The 16,423-nt window shown below is 39.4% G+C and overlaps 1 protein-coding gene across 2 annotated transcripts; it reads left to right on the top strand.

Annotated features, from left to right (window-relative positions):
- Positions 1 to 878: 878 nt before the first annotated feature.
- Positions 879 to 15,658, top strand: laptm4b (lysosomal protein transmembrane 4 beta). Of its 2 annotated transcripts, XM_030064166.1 has the most exons (8): positions 879 to 1,144; positions 2,075 to 2,192; positions 4,536 to 4,609; positions 4,804 to 4,926; positions 5,316 to 5,414; positions 7,835 to 7,930; positions 8,266 to 8,296; positions 13,295 to 15,658. In XM_030064166.1, exons 1-8 carry the CDS (start codon positions 1,052 to 1,054, stop codon positions 13,312 to 13,314), a joined length of 654 nt encoding a protein of 217 aa, XP_029920026.1. In that variant the 5' UTR covers positions 879 to 1,051; the 3' UTR covers positions 13,315 to 15,658. The 2 variants fall into 2 exon arrangements, with proteins under 2 accessions (XP_029920026.1, XP_029920025.1); XM_030064165.1 differs by lacking the exon at positions 8,266 to 8,296.
- Positions 15,659 to 16,423: the final 765 nt, after the last annotated feature.

Raw genomic sequence — 16,423 nt, 5'->3', positions numbered from 1 at the left:
CCGCCCACCAGGGCTTAGAGCTCTGGTCATTTGTCCATCTGTTAAGCTTGGCCTGGACAGAAACACACACACACATATAAAGTGAAGGCTTCTTGTCAGGATATTATTAGGCTACACTGTAAATATAAGTATCATAACAGGTCTTTTCCCTTTGTATTGAGTCTTTAAATGTATTATCTTGACACTGATAGACCCACCTGCCTTATTTCAAGATATTGTCATGTGTATAACAAAGAATAAGATGAATAATGATGGATTCAAAGCATTCATTCATTCAAAATGGGTGAAATTATGTTACTGGCCTTGCACTCATCAAAGAAAACATTGATTTTAAGACGTAAGACTAAATGAAATGCAGTGATTTCAGTCTTACCCCTTTGTGTTTTCTGCCAGCTCCAATGCCTCTGATATAGTTTAATGATTAGGCTATGGTTTCCAGTAATTACTAGTTATTGGAAACCAGTGATAAATCAATAATAAAAAAAAAATGTCTGAGGGCCCTCAAGTCTGCAGTTGCGTATCACTTTTTTAATAATTTGTTGCACTTTGTCGTCCATACAATCGGAAACCCTGTGGAATTCAGTAATTTAATAATAATTTTATAATAATAAAGTGTGCATCAAAGTAATTTTAGATTGTAAAAAGAGGCGCTTTCACTGCCGGTTCAGGTCACAAAAGGGAAACCCTCACTAGTTGCGAAAACATGTGGATCTAAAAACAGCCACAATATCTCAGAAGTTAAGAAAAATAAAACAGTGATATTTCAGTTGATGGTGTTCTGCATCCAGATTGCATCCATCAACCAGTCTGATCTCAGTCAAAATCCTCCCGTGGTCACGTGACTCCGGGATGAGCCAGATTAACGGCTCTCGGTTTTCGCCCAGCAGTCGAGCGGCGGAAACAGACGAGGACCCGTTCAGATACACTCAATGTGGCGCGGATAAACACAAAAAACAACAAAGGCTTCATTTTTTTTAGGATACCCTAGCGTGTATTTTATCGTCTCCGGCAGCCTTCATGAAATAGCTCCACGTTTCTAACAGGATAAATAATGATTTCCCCGTGGGACCGGTGGTATTCGACTAGCTGCTGCCTTTGCTGCCATGTACGAACGGGCACCATTATCCTGGGAATATGGTATATGGTAAGTAAAAAATGTCATGTTATACCGGAATGTATGCCACAAGTACAGCTTTACATCTTTACAAACATAAAGATGGGTCATAATGTTTTATTCGTGTTTTTTTTTTTTTTTTTTTTTTTTAACTGCTGTTTGGCGTTTGTTTTTCGGCACCCATCCTTCACTGGCCATTTTGAGAGATGTCCTCTGCTCAGGCTGCTGTGTATTTGATTTAGCAGACTACAATATTACTTTGTCACCATCACTTCAAGACATTTTTATTAACTTATCATTATATTGCTGTTATTTTGATACATTTTAGCGAGGGCTGACGTTGCAAAAATGCGTTTGAAAAATTTGTGGTCGCTCATTTGTAGTCTTAGACACATTTTGTAGAGGTGGGATAGTAAAAGAAATCTCAAGTCCAGCTCCCCTATGGCGTTTAATTTGTTCTATTATTTCACCCCGAGTCAAAAAGTGGACATTGGCTTCTGTTTCCACCTGCAGGATAACTCCTAAGTTATAAAAATAGTTCAGTAAGCTTGGTAAATCCTTGACCTTTGTCGTAGGGTCGAGGCCACAAAAAGCAACAAACAGATCTAAATGTAGAAAGACTTGTTTATTATTAAAACTACAAAGTAAAAGCAATAGGTGTATGTTCCAGAGGTTTTTGCTTGTATCCTTTTTGTCTGGACAGATGCTGTAACAACTGTCTGGCTGTCCAACAACAATACAAAATCTCAAAATATCATCAAGAGTCCTCCTGTAGCTACTGTTGTCATACTTTCTCCTTTGTTACTTTTATATCAGACCAAGAATCAGCCCAAAACATGGAAGAATACCTTCACCACAAGATGGTACTCAAATTAACCTGGCTTGACACACTATCTGAAGCAGAATCCAAGCCAGGCTCCACTCCTTCTGATATTTATACTGATATCCCTCTTTCCACAGCTCATCAATGCAGTGGTCTTACTCATCCTGTTGTCGGCTCTCAATGACCCAGTCCAGTACCGCTACCACCTTACCAGCTCCGAACTGGGCACCGACATCGATGTCATGGATGATGCAAGTGAGTATCCTTAATCCTGTAATTGTCACATGTCAGACTTGGATCAGATTAGATAAGATTAGATTACAGTACAAACCTTTAATGTCCTCAACAAGGTAATTAATTGAGCTACATGAATTCAACAACAATAAACAGTTAGAGCAGACCCATAATTTACATACCCACTCCAAAGTGTTAAACAGAGTTTGGTATTGTTGCGCAATATTCTTTGCAAAACTTTTATAATGGGGTCGCCGTCATTAGTCAGGGGTTTTTGAATATAAACCATCTCACTAGGATGGTTGATCAGAATGAGTTTTTATTTGGGATGATGGAAAATGGGGCATTAGGTTTTTAAACACAAATAGCACACAGTCAGTAGGCTAATCCATTTACGTAAATTGCTGTTATGCTTTCATCCCATTTCAGTGACGTTGATAATGCACTTTTCATTGTGATAAAAAGGGTCAACTCCCACACAGTGTGTGCACTACAAAATGTATTTACCAGAGCAACGTTTTGGAACACAGACCTTCATCAGGCATCAATAAAGCTGTTCAAGAGAAGCATCATATTATATAGTACAACCCAGGCTGGAATAGACCAGTCTGGGAATCACACCCCACCTGGACAGAGTAGAGATCAATATAAAAATAACTGAATCCACATGAAATAATCATACACATACATGGATCATAAAAAACAGGTACATCATAATAGTGGCATGTGCAAATGCAAAGCCTAATGGTTAAACCAGTAAGTATTAATAAATGTATAAAAATATATGTAAATCTGAAAAAAGTAAAATACATCAAGTTTAGTGTTTCTGCCTGCTTTCCTATAGTATTTTCTTCAAAGTGTTCATCCACTTCTTTAGTCCAGAGACATAATTGCCAGAGAGGGATCATTAAAATGCGCAGCCTGTACATATATCTGTTTCTCTGCAGCTCTTATTTCTTCTCTCCGTACTTCTCACTACTTTTTCCCAGAATGCTGCACTCAGCACACACATAGCTGAGTAGGCTAGGCGATGTAGCGAGCAAATCACAGACTAGAGCATGTGCATTTTCAGTACTTCCCCTGCAGCAGCTATCATCATCACAGTTGCCTCTCGGAGGCCACAGACCCTGGCACTGGTTACTCTGATTTAAAACGACTGCTCTAATTCTTCATCGGATTAAAACGGCCATCATGACTGACTCCCCCGGTTTCCATCGGCTCAGATAGCATTGTTGCCAATGCAGCATCAGCCGAAGGTTGTCAGAAAGAGGAGGAGGATGGAGATGAGCTGGTGTCTTGGTTTTATAATAGGCAGGCGTCAATAGTACAAAAGTTCATGGAAATCACACAGGTGTGAGTTTTTGTTTGTGTGTGTGTGTGTGTGCAGGTCTTATGTCTGTATGTGAAATGTGTGGGTGTATGGCAGGGGATTAAGATGGAGGAGTACCATCATTTCCTGGGTCTTAGCACAGTGTCAGTGCTGTAATAATCACTGTTACGAAGTGTAAGGGCAAACTGACGGTCATGACGCAAGCTCATTCATTTAGTCTGCATGTGTGAGTTTTTATTTTGTTATGTAAGGCCAGAGTGTGTCCAGAGCCATGGACTGGCTAAGGTTTTTATACTCGTCATAGTAGGTTGAAGTAAAGCTGCATTGATGCATTGACTCCATTTTTTCACACCACGAACTGATTCTGAATACTAAGGACAGTATCAGCCAGTGTTGCATACTAATTTGATCCACCACTTTTTACTGAACATTAGACTAAGATCATTAGTTTGAGGTCACTGGACAAAAATGATTGAAGTGTAATCTATGTTTCCCCTTTAGCAAGCTCCAGCATTGCTTTATGTGTGAAACAGGCAGAAAATCAATATGCTGTGTAAGAATTTCTAACATGTTTGACATGGTATCAAATTTTAGCAGTGGGAAAATTCTGTTCTACCTTGATTTTACTGTATCTCTAGCTTGAGTGCCTTACTGACACCAGTAGTGTCTTATCATCAAACAGTTTTCAAAGCTATGATGGGAATGTGAGAGTGGTGTTGCATGTCGTCAGATTTAGCACCTCTTGCATAACAAGTACGCAGGTGCAGACAATGAAACATCCTCGTTTTCCCCAAGACTGAATGAGTGTTAATAATAGCAAGGTTATTTGAGGTGCAATTCTTTTTTATCCATGTACCACAAAGACTTTTGTATTACATCATAGACATCAGATGGCATTAGCGCTGATGGGCAATGCATCTGTTGAAGAAGTCCCAGTGATGTGAAATGTTACTGCTCTTGGTCTTCATTGGCAAAATAGATAATGATTCTTCCTCACATTGTGCTTTTTGTGCTTTTTACTTTGCTCTCTACAGATATCTGCATTGCCACTGCAATATCCCTACTCATGATTCTTATATGTGGCATGGCAACCTATGGTGCTTACAAGGTAATGATCCTAGGTAATCCTACAAATGTGAAATGTTCATGCCTCATATGAAATCAAACAGTTTGCATTGTCTAAGTAGACTGCCAAACAGAAAAGTTTCAGCAATGACCAACTTCTCTAGCCTTTGCTGTCAACTTATCACCACTCTATCTCTTCCTGTCTCACTTTCTTTCTCCCTCACACTACCCACACAGCAACATGCCGCCTGGATCATTCCATTCTTCTGCTACCAAATCTTCGACTTTGCCCTTAACACGTTGGTAGCCATTAGTGTGGTGGTTTACCCCAACACAGTGCAGGACTACCTCCAGCAGCTGGTGAGAACACATATATTTATCTCCAAATCAAAAAAAACTATTTAAACAGCTTCTCCCTACACCATAGGCTTCTTTTTCTTTTTTGTCAAGAAAAAATGTCAAAATGCTGCTAAGAATTACAATGCAGAACATTTTAACATAAGCAGTGGAGCACCTCTCTTCAAACAATCTTATAGTTACCCCTCACAAAAGTATATGTTCAGTGACATTGCTTAACAAGGTGTGTTTGATTTTATTTGTTGGTGAGGACTTAAGTGTGTACAGTGGCTGATTTGAAAAGAAGATGTTGACTTACTTTGATGTCTTACATTTTGTTTATTGATTTTCGTCTCCCACCTGACATTTCTTTCTCACTCTCCCGCCCTCTCCACCCCCTCGCCCTCTGTCAGCCGGGGACATTCCCTTACAAAGAGGACATCATGTCCACCAACAACATGTGCCTAGTTTTTGCAGTGCTCCTCTTCGTAGGCTGCATCCTTTCCTTCAAGGTAAGGCTCCTGAGTCTGCATCACTGATGACCCTTCAAATCTACCAGGCATTTGGCTTTAGCTACAGGCATCCAGATTTTTACTCTGGGATTAATAATATTTAGCAGAAGTTCTAATACAAGGAGAGAGAAGCAAGAATGTACATGCATTATATATTCTTTGTACTGTTAGCCATGCTTTTTTGAACCTGCAACCTGAACAGACACCTCTGAAAAATACATAAAAAGATGTGCTTGCGGCACATTATCACAGCAGCAGACATTCACACACAAAATGCTTGTGCACTTGAAATCAATCTACAACTGTGACCAAGCTGCGTCTTCAGTGTTCTCACCATATTGCAGTGTGATACATGCAATAAAATGTCACACTGTGACCAACTCATTGGAACATGAACCATATGGCATACATAATGAATCTGCCAGTGTTGACGTTCCTATTATCAGTGCCCTTAATAGGATCATCGCGCAGTCACAGAGCAGTGGGTCAGGGACAACAGGAAACCAATTCCTATCAAGCTAATTCCCCTTAATGCATGGGTGACTCTCCAGGCGTAGCGCCGCTCTTGGGGGAGAGATAGGACAAGAAGTAGCAGTCATCTGTGCAATCAAATGAAGTCACTTTTCCCCCAAGCTGAGTTGGGAAAGTGTTCTTAGCAGTTCACCAAAGTCAGAGCTGGGGTTTTAAGATGGGAAGTGGCCACTGGAAAACACATTGCTGAATTCACAGAAAGAAAGATATAGAAAGGTTAAAAATGTGATGTCTTAGGCAGAGAGATTGTAAGACACAGTGTACATGGGTAGTTGAACAGCTTATTACCTAAAATTTCAGCATTAAAGATCTGTTGCCAGAAACAAATATGAAAATGCTCTGGCTCAAAAAATGACATGCTACACAGCAAGGCTGCAGAGCCCCAGTTTTAGTGATGGATGTTTGGCTGTGATGACTAAACTGCTCCCCTGAAGTCAATGATACTCACATCACTCTGCTGGAGTAGGGCCAGAACCTTAAAGAAGTGTCCAGCTATCAGCACAATGACTGCCAGCACCTTAGTTCCCGCTGAAGCCAGCATCTTCCAGCTGACTGCATGAGGAATGAAACTGACCTAGAAACAGCCTCTAGGCAAAAAAGAAGAGCCTGAGAGGGAATAAGAGAAAGAGATGCTCCAGTTAGGGAAGGGTGTGTGTTATTTGTTAATATTGTTTTGTTTTGTTTTTTTCCCCCACAAACAAAATGGCTGATTTAAAATCAGTGACAAACTGAATGAAAAATGTAATAAAAGAATGCCTTTTGGACATTGTGGAGAAGTGTTCTTATGAAATTATTAGATATAGGAGTACAGTCTGTTTCTCACCAAAAACTATGGTTCTCTGTTAAAACACATCTGTCAGAATGGAAATTTTAAAGGAAAGCTCTGACAGATACTGACAATTTGGCGGGCGGGCGGGGGGCGGGGTCTAAATTGTTAATCAAGATCCCATGTTGTTTATCTTTTTTTAAATGCTGTCATCACCTTAAAATGACATTTGATGATGAAGACAAGTGGCTCTTGTTTCTGTGATCGAAATAACAGATGTAAGGGGTCATGTTGCAGCTGTAAAGTAAGTTCTGTCATCAACATTGCTAGCCCCTAATGTTGAAGGTACAATTGTGAACACAGTGGTGCATGTTGGTTTAATAAGTAAGATGGCAGTCACACTGGCGAGCAATGGAAGAAGCAGTAGCAGTGTAATTCCCCCTGTCTTCCATGGTTTGGGAGCTGTATGTTGAGCCAAGAGCAGCATGCTTGTTCCACAATGCCTGGAACTGAACTTAAGTCTTAGGTTGAACTCAGTTCAGAGTTCCCATCACAGAGAGGAGGTCACCTCAGCAGATGGCGATTGGCTGTCTATCTGTCTGGCTTGCTGGCTGGTTGTTTGGTTGGTTGGTTGCTGTCCCTTTTGGCAGAAGTTGCAGCCCAGCAGGCTACTCGCACACATACACAATGAACCTCCTATTCCTCTGCCAAATCAGACTAACCTAGCCTCACTGCTACAACAGACATACTGAGGCAAGAATGTAGCCTAGGTTAGCCTACTGATCAAATAACTACATTTACCTAGCCCACCATATATCATCACTAGCTAGTGTAAAAGGCAACATTGTCCAAAAAATGTCCCCCCACTTTCCCCATGATTTCTTGTTGTCCATAAAAGGAATTATATTTGTATCTGTCATTCTGAGACAGTCCTCTTGGCAGGTACGTTGTTCCGTCCTGTCCTGTTATATCACAGTCCTTATCAAGCAGTGATATGATTCATCTCTGCGTCAGCTTGCCTAACCTTGATGAAAGGATGAGTTCATGCCAGATAACATACGGTTATGATAAACTGTAGTGAAGCTGCTGCTAAAGGCTCTGTGTCTCCACCTTTCTGCGGCAGGCCTACCTTATTGGGTGTGTATGGAACTGCTACAGATACGTGAGTGGCAGAGGCACCACCGAGGTCTTGGTTTACGTCACCACCAATGACACCACGGTGAGTCCCCTCATTTCCCTTCCAGCTCCTCACCTCAAGGACATCATAATATGCCTGCATTCACACAAATTTGACCGTCTGCATGTACAGTATGTAGACACGTGCATGCTCAGGTACATGCACACAAGGACACATAAAACTACGCACAAGTCAAGCTAATACACATCTACACACACTGATATTTACTGAGCACATTACTGATTTTTGCTTTCATGTAAATGATCTAGGTCTATACCTAATTAATTCATACTACAGTTTTAGGATTCACAGTTGTGAAGCTTTATACTTAACTATACTAAAATAGAGACTATATTCACTTTTGCATGTTATTGCAGTTGCATGAGTTGATACCACTTAATATAAAAGGTAAGGATTATAGGCAGCACTTTACATTACATTCTCTGTACCACAATATAATTACTGTTGTGAGCACTCTGCATTGACATAGTTATGTAATTTGAACTGTGCTTACAGCAGTAAATTAGCGTCTTAAACGGATCTTCCACTTCTAAAAGTAGTATACTGAATACACTAGAGCCTCATTTACCTCAACCTCAGACTTGAGAGGTTAACTGAGAAGATGTACCACAGTATGGCATGAATCCTTTTCTGTTAAATGTGAGCAGTCATTAATGTAAATTTGAATGTTGGGGGCATTCATGGTTGGCCCAAACCATAGAGATTATGTATTTCTAAGAGAAGTATCACATTCACGACACAAATCATCGTATTGATGTGAATTGACTGTTTCGATTGTTGTGTCCAAAGACTTCATTTGGTGGGACTCCATTATTTACATATCATGAAAAGAATTTGCACTTTACCAAAGCAATTTCCATAAGGTGTTTTTAAAAACATGGTCATGCCAGCGTCTTGTTTTTTTTTTTTTTTTTTAGAGTGGTTCACTGTATTTGTCCATCCATGGATTTTGATATGTCAAATAACCCTTCATTTCTAAGCGGTTCAGATGAGTGAGGTTCAATAAAATCATTGTGATGGTGTGTTACGTATTTCTCAGATATCATGTAGCAGTTGTTACTTGTAGTTAAAGGTGCTATGTGTCACGTTTTAAACATATATATCAATATACCATTATTAAATTATTTGTTATGCCTTGGTATAATTACAGTTAACATATGAGACCTTGGCTGTGATAATTTGTAACATCTATCCCAGCCATTGGTATTGGTATTAGTGCTAGTGTTTATCAAAAATGAAGTCCAAATATCTCATTATTTCATCTCATTTCATTGCTTTCTCTTTGCAAAGATGTTGCTACTTATCTCTCTTTTCCCACCTTTTTCACTTTGTTTTTACTGAAGAGGATAAACATGTTTGGAGTGATTCTATTTGAAGCGAATCCATTTGCACTGAAAGGACAGCAACCTCTTTCATTTTTGTGCCAGAAAGCAATCTATTGATGTTAAAATGGCAGCACATGGCACCTTACGAACAGTATTATAAATATCAACTGATCAGGACTGTTAAGTAATCTATAAAGCTTACTTGCACCCCTGTAAATTTTGACCTAAATAGTTAAGCTCTGTATCATAAGCACCACTAGAGCAGTAACCCTCTAATATACACAATACAGTGGAAAATGTTTAGATCCCAGACTCGGTTCTGGAGCTGTTATCTGTGTTCTCACAGTGCTGATACTTTGTCACAGCTGATTGACAGTCAGTGAGGTGACATTGGTGTTGTGGGAAGCTGTAGGTATCCTCATCCTCAGGTGTGATTGGCTGTTGGGCAGACATCGTCCTCCCCTCTTGTCCTCCTTAGTGTTGACTCAGGGTTTCTTGGCGGCTTTAGCCTAGTCAGTCTTTCCATTTGCCTGTTTGTGAGTGTGTTCTGCTGTAATCCTCCATACTGATACATAAATCTGTCTCTAATCTGTCTCACACCCGCTGTCATCCCAGTAGGTAGCCCTTAAAGAATCTATCTGTGATTCTGTCAGTTTGTTTTTGTGTTGTTGCAACCCTGGCTCATACTGTTTATGTTTATCACCTTGTGAAACACTTTTTAAACATGATTACCAACCAATTAGGGTTAAACTATCATACTGCCTTGCTGAAGTATTGGCCCAATATTGGCCTTTTATTAAATATCACCACTGCAGCAATAAGATGGGACTTCATTCTTGTCAATAGATACATAAAAACAACAAGACATGCAAGCATTGGCATTTGGCATTTCATTAATTTGTTTAATTGATTGTTTTTTGTGAATTAATGCATCTAAAAGCAATAATACATCAAAGAGATTCCCTTACCATTTGATGGGTGAGGTGGGTCACCTCACCCAGCTGCCACCCATCTAAAAGAATGTGATAAGTCTTAGTGGAGATTGGTAATTTCTCTTGATTAAATGCTGTTTCAGATGCTGAAACACTCAGACTCAGACTTTATTGTCATTTAGCCATGAAACATGAGTGAATGAAACACAGTTACCCAGGTCTCGGTGTGTGTGAAGCAGAATAAAAGAATAAAGTTAAATAAACATAACACTGGAAATGGTCAAATTTTTAAATATTTTGAATATTCCCTCAAAATTGTGTTAATTGACAGTTGGCAGTCTAAAAATACTGGTATCTGTACTGGCCTTCAAAAACCTTTAAACCGTTTACGTGATATAACAATATGCTTTGGCAAACTTCTTTATTCGATTTTGCACCAATAAAGCTCCATTTGAACTGAATTGACTTGAATTGTAAGGCCTATAATCTCCCAAACTGATTGAAGCAAATTCTTTTGGTTTAACAGTTAATGAGCTTAAATTTGTCATTTTGTGTAGTGTTAAACACAGCTTAGGGAACTGTGAAAATAAAAAACTGGATAAAGCCTCCATGCTCCATGCCTCCATGCTGTTAAATATACAGTGTAATTTCAAGTGAGTAAATTAGTGCAGTACATTTTTAAAATAATAATAATAATAATATTAATTTAGATTTTTGCAAATATATTTGTGTAGAAATCAACAATACTAAAAGATAAGTCTGGACATTTTATGCTTTTAAATAAAACCCCACAGAATTATATTAACAAATCAATGAAATATTGACGGAATATCTATCATTAGGCTTGTCAAAGACAAAAAAAAAAAAAAAAAACAGGAAAACATACTGAAATCATGCTTCCTTACATTTAAAAAAAAAAACAAAAAAAAAAAACAAGTATTTTTATTGCATCACAGATAGGAGACATGTTTTAATACTGAGCGTCATTTTTAGTGAAAAACAAACAAGGACATATTCAGACTTGTGTGAACACTGCAATGTGTATGTTAGTGAGCTAGACAGCCTTTTCATGCCATTCTGAGGATATTCACGATTATCCTGTTTTTTGATTATCCATATCATGGAAATTCACCACAATCAGCTTTTTGTAAGTTGTTTTTTTGGGCGATCCACCATTAAATCAGGAATCAGCCCATCACTGTACATGAATGTTTACAATCAAAGAATCATCCAAATCAATTCGGAAACCAAGAAAACACACACACAACCAAGAAAACTTTAAAATTAAATTAAAATGCAGCAAAATCCAGAGGCAAAAATAACTAGGTCAAAATAGAGGCCACTGCACAAGTCATAAGCATTTTAATTAGTACATTTAGGAATGTGCCTGGGGTTTGTTAGTATTTTAATGCAACAAATATCTGTGGCACAGGTTAAAATGGCTCCAATATAGGCCAAAGCACTGACCACATGGTTATATCACAGCATCCCCTCCTTCCAGCCGAGTGCTGAGTGAATAGAGCGCTCTCTATTTCTACAATTAGAAAGCCAGCGGTGTCTCTAAATGGCTTTTTGCAGCCTCCAACATGAAGTGCAGCTACATGAAGTAGCTGTTTATCCGCCATCCTTTTATATAAATACCATTAAAATGCACACTCTCCCTTGCTCTCGCTCTTACTCGCTCTTACCCCCCCCCCACCCCACCCCCCCTCTGTTCCTCCTCTCTTCTTCTGGACACGTTACATAATTGTCTGTGCTTGTCCGCTTCATTTCAAATCCTCCTAGTGATGTGTTTGCCTGGCCTCCCTAGCTGTTTCACAATTTCATTCCCTTGGAGCATATTTTCTCTCTCGCCCTCCCCCCCATGTCCTTCTTCCCTGAATTTAGCAGCAGTGGTGGTTTTATAACACCATTTAGGGAGGAAGACCTTTGACTAAGATAAAAGGCAGTCTTGCCTTTAAAGCAGGGAAATGTGTAGGGGTGCCCTGAGAACACTGGCGAGTTAAATGATCCATAGACCTACGCAGTCAAATCAGAAGGTAGAGTTGAAAAGTCATGGATTGTTGTTGTTTTTTTAGATACCAGGTATCGCCATATGACAATAAAACAAAACGCATTCTCTTAAAAATGCATTTGGAATATATTGCAGTAGTCAATTCATAGTATTGAAAGGCGGACTTGGAGTCGACTCCGTAAATTGTGAGTCAGGTGCAGCCCTAGAAATGTCAATGGATGTTATCCTGCAGCTAGCAACGACTTCTAGAGGGTCAACATATTTAGAGCAGAAAAGAAAGAGGGGGGTGTTGGAGTACTAGTTATAGTTGTAATAAAGATTAAGCTATCTAAATTAGAATCAAAACTATAAAATTTTGTAAAAAAAAAAAAATAAAAAAAAATGTAATTGTATATACTGTATGACATACAGTGTGAGTTACTAAAGAACAAATTGGTAATGTAAAGCCAGTGACACACTAAGCCGACCATCGGTTGTTAACCCTCTTCCAGCCATCCTTAGCCACCCATAGTTTGTGTGGTTTGTCCTGCACTATCGGGTCTTGTTGGCTGGCCAGTTGTGGGCAGTTACCAAGAGAGAGCATTCTGATTGGCTGACCCTAAGCAAATCTGGGCATAAAAAGAGAACAGAGTTTCTGAAAAGAAGTTGTTTGCCAGAAAAGTTGCTTACCAGAAAGAGCTAGTTCAGGCTGAAAGACACATTCCCGATTGGTATGACAAAATCATTTGAACAGATTCAGAGTGGTGTGACAATAAGGGGCTAACACTAGTTTGTTTCTTTATTTTTCTGTGATCTTGAGGTTTCTGATTTGGTCTTTTAGACTCTGGCGCCTTAGTGGAAAACAGAGTTATTTCCTCCCACATAGGTGAAAAATGTGCATGCATGTGCACCATCAGTTTATTCTAGTCTTAAGAACCTAATTACGTTTAAGATAAACATTGGTAATATACAGTTTATGCAGCACAATATGCAGTGCACATGACTGTAGCAAAGCTATCTGTCACGATTAAACAACATAAATCTGGTAAGGCTTTCTCAGCAAAATAGATGAGGCCATATTTGAGACACAGTAAATTGACACTAAACTGGCATTTGGTTCTCTGTTGGGTTTCAGGTTCTGCTGCCACCTTATGAAGAGGCTGTTGCCATTCCGCCTAAGGAGCCCCCTCCCCAGTACATGGAGGCATGAGGGACATCCTCGCCGCTGGATCCTGTACCCCAAAACTCCACCACTCAATCTCGACACACTTACCACGTCTCGCTCCAACAATATAAGCTCAATGCTGGCCAAGACGTGTTAAAAGATCTTAGGTCTTAGAGGCTGGTTTCAGGTTGGATTTGTGATCCTGCCCTTTCCCCACTAGAGGTAAACATTTGGATGACGATCCAACCCTAGATTAGATTAGGGCAACTCTGAGCCAGTATTGCTGTCTGCTCTGACCTCTTCTTCCCTTTCCTCCCCCCTCTACTGGCTATTGTGGTATGTGATGTCCTCTCCACTCGTCCCCTCTGTCCTCTTCCAAGGACAGTTTCACAGTGATTCCCCCACCAACCCTCTTTCTCGGCAGCTGCTGTTCTCTGGCAATGCGGCATACGTGTCAGCTAAACTCCCACACACCCTGACTACCCTGCCCCCATTTAATTTGCACTTTTCTGTGATTGAAATGCGCACCGGTCTGGCCAGCAACTGTTAACTCCCAATACTGTGAATCTCCCTTGTGGTCTTGTCTGGAAATGAACTACCTGAAAAACAGCAGAGAAATAGAGACAGGGAGGTGGAATGCGATACACATGATCGGTTATGCAAGAGCACTTTTCCAGAAATTGACAAATTCCCTCATTGAATGTAATGTCGGGGGTATTTTTGTACAACTTTTTTGTATAACAGTATAAATGGAGAGAAAAAGAATTGAATAGCGAGAGGACGTCCTGTTGAGTTAGAATACTCATTTGTGTAACCATGTAGCATGTCCAGCAGGAAATGGAAGATCTTGAAAAGGGTTCCTTGACCAATAACCACTATGACGTCTTCCTTTTGTATCCATGTAACACAATGTCTGTAAAAGTATAAACCCATTGGTTGCCGTTGAAAAACTTGTTCATCCATTGGCTGCAACTGCAGTCTGCAGTTGCAGTCCAATTAGCCCTGCTATCCTATTCCAAGATCTCAAAGGATTTGAAAGACTGGCACCTATCTAATCTTTATGCGGTAAAACACTTAAACATGCATTCACTCATTACAGATATACAATGCACACCCAAACACACTCAAGGCAATACACAAAATATAAATATGTAAACATGGGTATGTGACATCTGTCTTGTGTTCTGTCGAGTTGTAGTTGCAACAGCATCGACTGTGTCTTTTTTTTTTTTTTTTTTTACATGGATCATGATGTATAATCTGATGATTTTAGCTGAGCTAACTTAGCTGGACTGAGGGCATTTTCTTACAAAGATGGCGTGACATGCTGCTGTACGTGCAGAGTGTGTGTGTGTGTGTGTGTGTGTGTGTGTTTGCGTGTGCTGTTTGTATGAGGTTATGCTGTTACCCCTAGGCCCTTTGTATGTAGGAACAATTTCTTTTGCACATGCAGTGATATCATTTTGGTATGTTTCAGTGCTGATGAGCTTTTGAATTGACCATTGATGGGAATCTAAAGCTTTGATTTAGCATAGCATAGTAGCACAAAATAAATATACTGTATATGCAGCTAGTCAAAGAAAGTGTAAATGCTTGTCTTTTGCCTCGAGTTATTTTGGCAATAGATATAGCATTATCAAAATAACTGGGGGAGATATAAAATTAGATACACTACCCCATTTTTCTCATTAATCTCCATGTAGTATTTCCTGTCAACAGAAAAATATCATAAAATCAAAGTTACTTTTTAATCAGTCAAGAAGCTATGCAACAGTGCACTCAGCAACTTATTAGGCTTTGAAAATACAAGATCATGAAGTAGTGCTGCATTTGATACTAGCTAATACTGTAGTTCATAATGTAGCCACGTTTGCCCCTTCATCATTGTCCCAGTGTGAGCTATGACCACAGCTTCTGCAAATCCAACAATGTTTGAACAAAACTGAAGACAAATTTGCACTTTAAAGTCAATGTAAGATCATTGGGCACAATTTTGGTGTATTTTTGTTTGATTTTTACCATGATGTGCTGTACCTGGCTCTCACCATTAAAGTGGTTCTAATGTTATCGGACACCCTGGTTTGGCTGGTGCAAGCTTCAAAACCATGAAAGCAACTGTGAGTCAGCATTTCATACTTTCACTGTCATGTGGGAAATAGAGGTCTAAAGACTTCAGGCTGAACCAGGGCTGGCTGATGCCTCATTTCTTTAGAACCACTCAAGACTGTTCTCCATCACTGGTCATTCATTCCTGACTGTCACACACATCTTCTTGTTGGATCTGCATGGGCTCATGTCTTTTTCAGTTCTGAACAATAAAAACCTCAAGCGCTATTTGTTGCATTTATTTATTGATTTTGTCTGTTTTTAAGTTTACGGTCAGTCGTTGCTGCAGCCATGTGTGGCTCACAGAACAGCATCACAGACAATCCATATATTGAAGAATTGCTCATTGTACCGTGATGGCAATAACTCTGTTATGGGGTTGGGTAGGCTCTAGTCTACTTACTTTATAGTACTGTTTTTTCTATACCACACATTATCAACAAATATTCTGATAGACTGTGCCTGTTAAAAAAATCTACTTTAAATTGAACTATCTTGTTATCAGAATTGGCTTTGGTATGCAGCTAACATCACAAACATCCTTTCCAAACTTCTGGCTGTTCATCTGTGTCCTGCTGATAAGCGAATTTCCATCCTGGAAACCACCACTCACATCGAAAATGGTGGGCTGAAAGTTAGTCGAAGTGACTACCAGTATGTTGGCAGTGACCAAACGCCCCCTCCAAAAGAAAAAAAAAGAAAGGAAGAAACATTGCCTGGCCCATTGATGGATGATTCAACTGACTCCATTCCAGTCCCTAAACACTAGAAGCCTTTTTGGTGTGGGTGGTTAAAATTGAAGTTTGCTTTATTTTAATTTTGATATCACATTAATCGCTTTGCCTGCTTTATTATTCACATAGCATAAACAGTGCAAATCATAATAATTCATTGTAACTGTACATATTCTCCATATATGTAACCAACAACAGTTATAAACTTTATTATTTAAAGCATCATCATAATTCATTCCCAAATCCCAACAGGTCATTC

The sequence above is a fragment of the Myripristis murdjan genome, chromosome 11, assembly GCF_902150065.1.
Source record: "Myripristis murdjan chromosome 11, fMyrMur1.1, whole genome shotgun sequence".
NCBI classification, from domain to species: Eukaryota; Metazoa; Chordata; class Actinopteri; order Holocentriformes; family Holocentridae; genus Myripristis; species Myripristis murdjan.
This window is presented reverse-complemented; position numbering and strand designations above follow the sequence as displayed.

Bases quoted from the DNA above. Each gene is read 5' to 3' on its own strand.
- laptm4b (XM_030064165.1), top strand. From the start codon at position 1,052: ATGATTTCCCCGTGGGACCGGTGGTATTCGACTAGCTGCTGCCTTTGC. The intron at 1,145-2,074 runs GTAAGTAAAAAA...CTCTTTCCACAG, and splicing joins TCCTGGGAATATGGTATATG to CTCATCAATGCAGTGGTCTT. The intron at 2,193-4,535 runs GTGAGTATCCTT...TGCTCTCTACAG, and splicing joins CGATGTCATGGATGATGCAA to ATATCTGCATTGCCACTGCA.